Consider the following 6,558-nt stretch of genomic DNA (forward strand, 5'->3'; position numbering starts at 1 on the left):
AATGACCTTTCGACCTAGAATCATTTCGACCTTTTCCCATATCGACCTAGAATCATGTCGACCTTTTAGCAATTCGACCTAATGGATTCGATGTAATGACATTCGACCATAATGCATTCGACCAAATGACCGCATCCCATAATAACGGCGCGCCGCTCGTTATATAACATCCTGCTATCACAATAATCACTCACCATTATGTAGAGCAGTAATCAGGGATTAATTAACACTCCACAGCCATCCAGGACAAGCGCTAATAGTGTCCTATGATAATATTACATTACCTTCCTGATGCCGCGTTATTTGTCACTTGTCATTCGGAGTCAGAGGTGCATACTGTACCAGCGGAGACTTTTATCACACTGTCAATAAATATTTGTAAAAGTGTTGAGTTATTTGCTAGATTAATACAGTGTATTTCCTAGATATCCAGCATTATCGCCATTTAATATATCATTTCTCAACACAAGCAGTTTCGGCTTCTGTGCGAATGCAAAATACTGATTACCGAGTCTGATGCCCCAGGGGTTTCTGTAATGCATTATGCTTCACATTGTGATGCTGCTAGCTAGGACCTGCTCCCTCCATTCTGTCATATAATCAGACTCCTGACATGATTTAACTGAGAGGCCCTCTGCTGGTGACATGCGGAAACGCAATTGCACGAAAAATGACTCAACACTCAGTAATATATATGTTATTGTGAGAAATAGACAGTGGATTCAGTGGCGGAATCACTAGGGAGGTCATTCTGATTGTCGAACGTACCCATGTAAATGCGGGCAGGTACCTGCTTTCCGGGAGCGGGCAGCTGTATAGATTTCCAACTATCTCTCACACACACGCACACACACACCCATTTGAAAATACAACAAATACTATGTTCAGTTACTATTTAAAATAATAAAAGCAGAGAGTGTAGTATACGGTATTTATTACATATGGAGTATGCAATTATATACCTGCGTATCAGATACAAAATTTTCAGAAGGCCAACCACATTATCTTTTGTCGCTGCGTCTTTCTTCTCTTTGTGACGTATTGATTTAAAAAATAAGCTTCTTTGATAAAAGTCCCAGGTAGTTGGAATATTCCAGTACTTCTATTTGATCCCATTGGACGGGAGAACTAGCAGAAGTACCGTACGGCACCTCAGGATTCTGAGGACCGGTGCTCAGAGGACGAAGGTTCAACCAACGCGTTTCGTCCATTAGACTTCCTCAGGGATGAAGAGTCAGGGTTGGCACATGTGCCCAGGTGAGTGGAAAGTTGTAGGTGGGTGTAAGGAACAAAGACTTGACAGACAGATAGATAGATAGATGATAAGGTGCGTACACATGTACAGATTTTCTCTGATCTCTTTGATAAATTTGTAGGGTGACATTCTATGCTATGCGATTTTCTGTTTTTGGCGTTATTTAGACCACAAAATGGCGATATCGCATTTTTCAGTGAAATCGCCAATTTAACGTGATGCGTTAAGGGACAGAAATCGCATAATTTGTGCGTAAAGGTATGCGGAACAAAAGTGCGAGATTAATTCGCACTTTTATCGCATCCAGATGTTTTTCAATGCAAAACTATACAAACCGCTTATTTAATGCTATGCGCATTTGCAAATCGCACTTTTGCGGTGTCTATTTATCGCACTTTTTTCAGACCTGGTTCTGTTTGGCGCATTTGCACACAACTCATTTTGGTCAAGTGCACACATGTTTATTTTCAACACAGGTGCCTTCATTAACACTCCCAAACACCCCTACATTTACCCCAACATTAGTAAGGACACCTGTGAGGGTTTAAATAATGTAGATTTGTATGACTATTTTAAACTTGGTTGTCTGTGATGTGTCCCAATTGGAGGAGCAACGCAGGAGGGAGGAAGGTGGGCAAAAGATGCTGGTAGCCCCCCCACTACTGGGTACCCCACGTATGTATGGTGCTCACCTGTACCTGGACTACCTGTCGGACCAACAGGTTGTGGGGATGGTTACGCTGAACCCCATTACCCTGTCGGAGTTATATGAGCAGGTGAGAGATGCTTGTGCCCATTTTGTGGGTGGCAACTATGTAGTGTCTGTCCAGCACTAATTAATGTGTGCCCTCTACTATTTGTCCACAGCCTCCACTCAGTCTGTGACCTCATGGGCCTTGGTGGTATCACAGGCCACTTTGTCAAATCATTTTACTCTACTGTTACTTGCTATAAAGAAGTTGTTGCAGACATACATCAGCAGGCATAACTTTTCTGGTAAGCACATGTGGCCTGTACTCCAAAATGTACCAGTGTTGGAAGTGGAAGTGTACTCTTTAACAAATTATTGACCAATACCATCTGTTTCCACCCATATTGAACCTAACACCAGTCCACAACAGATGCACATGGTGGTGCTGACCTATCCCTTGCTGATATCTACCTTCTAAGTACTCTTGGTACATGTAAGAATGAAGTTTGCAGTGAAACATGGCTCACTGGTGTTGTGGAACTACATGTGCCAGCATGCGCAGACACACTACAACCATTACAGTCCAAACCATGAGTGTCAGAGCCTGCTGGAAAATGTACATCCACAACCTTTGCCAGGCAATGAGTTATAGCACACTACTTTACTGCAATCCCATAGTCATATACCATTCCAATATGTTATATTTCACACATTCATTTATCTTAAGAAAAAGACACAAACACAATGTTATGCGGTTAGTAACTTTTACTTTTTTTGCTGTAAACCATTCTGCAGTTTTACATGTGCAAAATACAAACTGTGGGGCCATGTACAAAGATATTTGGCATATTAATATGTATAAACACTGATGTAGCAGCTACCTTCGGCCAGCATCAGGCAGCCCTACACCACTTTTAGAGCTGGCACTAAGCCCACCACGGGTCCTCACACTACGACGGGGTGGGGAAGTGGGGGAGACACTTATTGGGGTGCTGGAGACACTGCTGAGGGTTGGGGTAGTGCCACCTCCCACATTGCCTTCCTGCTGCTGCTGTATTTGGGCCTGCATAGCTAGGAGGGCATTGGTCTGCGCTGTGCATGTGTGGGTTAGGGCTGTAAGACTTTGTGCCAGGCTCCCAATATGGCTATTCTGCTCCCGTATTGCAGCAGTTAGTTCTGCAAAACGGGTGTCAATACTGTTGGCAATGCGCACTTGAGTGCCTACAGCTACCCTTACACTACGGGCCATTTTGCGCAACTGCAGGAAGGTGTCACGCATGTACCCCTGTATATTTCCCATTTGGAGGCTTTGGGAGGCCATGAATTCAAGCTGCTTGTCCTTGAAATTCACCAAGGAGTTAGCTATTTGGGAAGCAGTAGCTGGTGTATGGGGTTGCTGGGTGGTTGGTGGTGGGTTGGGAGACACCCCACTTGGGGGAAGATCACTCTGGGACGAGGTCTGCATTTCTTCCTCTGCCGCAAAGGTGTCGACCGGATCAAGAATGATGTCCATTTCGTCTAGCACCAGTATTGAAGAATCTGTTTGGTTTGACCCTAGTTGTATAGTACCTGTGGATACAGATGAAGAGGTAAGTATTGATGCATATATAGGCCACACTGTCCTCTATACTGTTTTACATAGGCCTATAGATGGCTGACGCCCATACCTAGGGGTGTTATGCACTTACACATGTACCCCGATACAGCATGCAACATTGACATTAATAATATGTCACATGCCTAGCTCAGATTACACTCATTTCCGCTGCAATGTAGCAGCAGGAGCAGAATGTAGTGTGAGATATTGTTGATGTGACATGGGTGTGTGTACTGTATGTGTAATGGGGTGTTGTTTAGTCATTTACCTGTTTTCGCAGATTCTGCAGCAACGGGCCTTCTTCTCTTGGATGCTGCAGCACTTCGGGACGGACAATCTGTACAAGGAAAGATGGGCAGGCATTATGGACCTTGCAATGGATATGCATTTTCAGAAAACATGCAGTGAATTCACAATAATGGACAATACCCAATAGAAAAGGGCAGCATTATATCTGGACCACCCTTTGTTTAGTTTTCAGGCAAATCTTTAATTTCAAACTTAGTAGTAAACTAGTGTACACATGCCAAGTATAGGATATTCGGTGGTATGTAGGCATGGCAGCTAAACCACCAGTACACCACAGGGTTTTTGTACACATAGATGGTAGTCTGCTGCAAACAATGGTACACTGTTAATCAATATGAGTAGTTGTGGAACTACAAGGCCCAGCATTGTCAGCAATTTACAAGCAGGAGCAGCCATTTTCTTGTGCATGACCTTGCTGGGCTATGTAGTTCTACAGCAGCACTTTACAAAGCATTACAATACAAGTGCACATTGCAGATATAATACATTGGCATGTATGTTACAGTTTGCATGGGGTCACACTTACCAGCTCGCGGTGGCGTTTGTGGCCTGTCGGAATCCGCCACATGCATCCCAGGCAGGACCTCAGGTGGGATGATGCGCTTCAGCTTCACCTCATAAGCATTGTAGGTGACAGTGGTGGGGCTTCCTCCTCCAGTCCTGGTGGCCTCCTCCATCTCCAGGGCCATTTTATGCTTCAACTGGCGTTTTATATCGTTGAAGCGCTTCTTCACATTGCGCACCAGGCGCTTGTGATTACTCACAGCGTTCACCGCCTGGGTGATGTCCTTCCATATAGCGCGCTTGCGCTGGGCAGTGGTCTTGTAGTTGGTTTTGCCAAGCAGCCTCTCGAACACTGGCATGATAGCCCTCACAAGTGCCACATTTTCCTCATAGGAAAACCTGACCATGCGGCCACTTTTGGTGCGACCAGCTACCACCTCCTCCTCCTCCTCATTTTCTGCCCCAGCCATGTCGCCCTCCTCCTCCTCCATGCCAGTGTCTTCCTCCTCCTCACCAGCATCTTCCTCCACCTCTGACATGTGGCCCTCCTGCAGCTGGTGTGGGGTATGGTCTAGGGCTTGGCTGTAGGATGGGGATGCCAGCGGATCCTCCACCTCCTCCTGCTGGGGCTGGACGGCCAGGGTCTGAGCTGAGGCTGGCCTTGCTGTGGCCATGCTGCCTGCCACACTGCTGCCTCTCCCACTTGTCTGGCTGCTGCCACTGCTCCCTCTGCCACTGCTCCCTCTGCCACTGCTTCCTCTGCCACTGCTTCCTCTGCCAGTCATCACTCTGCCACTGCTCCCTCTGTCACTCCTAACTCTGCCACCAACACCTCTTCCTGAACTCACGCTTCCACTGCTCCTCTCCATGCTCCTTACTTCCTATCAAAGAGTGAAATGGCGCCAATGGCACTTTATATAGGGGGTGTGATGCATAATGGAGGGGACATAGGTGGGCCAATAGGTTTGTAAGTCGCACTCCGGTTGGTCCAAAACTCGCACATGACCAGCGGAAGAAATGGCGCGTTTTTGTTACTAAAAATCGCACTTTTTTGTGACTAAAAATCGCACCACTTCGCCGCAAATCGCAACTCTTCGCACTTTTCAGCCTCAAATGCGCATCACATTAAATAATCGAATTTTGACTGAAAAGTGCGAGTTAGAAAAATGCGATTTGCGGCGATATAGTGTGCGAATTAAACATGCGCATTTAGCGCATAGCATAGAATGTCACCCGTTATATCAGAATGATTTAAACAATTTGCCTGACCGATCTCTGTCTGTTTTCAAGTGTTTGGGAACAATTTCTTGATTGTCAGTTGCTCCCATACATTTCCAGGTTTTTGTTCCCACCAGATAGATCAGACAGAAAATCTGTACGTGTGTACGCACCTATAGATAGAAAGATAGATAGATATGACTATAGATAGATAGATAGATATGAGATACATAGATAGATAGATAGATATGAGATAGATAGATATGACTATAGATAGACCAGGGTTGCCGACCCGATCCCGAAAATCGGGTCCTTCTCCCGGCCCCCCGGAAAGGTGGGCAACCCTCCCGGATTCCGGAGGACCCCCACGCCACCCCCCAATTGCGGCGTCTTCCCCATACTTTTGGATTGAAATCCGTCAATCCGCGGGTCTCAGAGGAGGAGGCGGAGCTAAAATCGCATCATTTTAGCCACGCCCCCTCCATGGAGATCCGTAAATTGGGGTTTTTACCATCCTGGGGGCGGGGCTTAATGATGTAAAGCTCAAGCCCCGCCCCCCGAACTGCAGCTGGAAGTCTCCTCTCTGGGCTTCTCCCGGAGAGGAGACAGAAAAAGTCGGCAACCCTGAGATACACAGATAGATATATAGATAGATATGAGATAGATAGGTGGATAGATATATAGATAGATAGATAGATAGATAGATAGATAGATATGAGATAGATAGATAGATAGATAGAAATATTGATAGATAGAAGGATTAGATATTAGATAGATAGATACATATTACATAGATAGATAGATAGATAGATAGATATGAGATAGATAGATGATAGATAGATGGATAGATAGATAGATATGAGATAGATGGATATACAGACATATAGATAGATAGATAGATAGATAGATAGATAGATAGATAGATAGATATGAATATTGATAGATAGAAGGATTAGATATTAGATAGATAGATACATATTACAT

General features: G+C 45.0%; 1 protein-coding gene across 1 annotated transcript; it reads right to left on the reverse strand.

Annotated features, from left to right (window-relative positions):
• Nucleotides 1-4,333: 4,333 nt before the first annotated feature.
• On the reverse strand, nucleotides 4,334-5,283 carry LOC146059244 (uncharacterized). Its single transcript, XM_083171346.1, has 2 exons — nucleotides 4,437-5,283; nucleotides 4,334-4,401 (listed from the first exon to the last, which is right to left on the reverse strand). Exons 1-2 carry the CDS (start codon nucleotides 5,223-5,225, stop codon nucleotides 4,375-4,377), a joined length of 816 nt encoding a protein of 271 aa, XP_083027472.1. The 5' UTR covers nucleotides 5,226-5,283; the 3' UTR covers nucleotides 4,334-4,374.
• Between the last annotated feature and the right edge of the window lie 1,275 nt (nucleotides 5,284-6,558).

This window comes from Crinia signifera, chromosome 2 (genome assembly GCF_055691185.1).
Source record: "Crinia signifera chromosome 2, ASM5569118v1, whole genome shotgun sequence".
Classification (NCBI taxonomy): domain Eukaryota; kingdom Metazoa; phylum Chordata; class Amphibia; order Anura; family Myobatrachidae; genus Crinia; species Crinia signifera.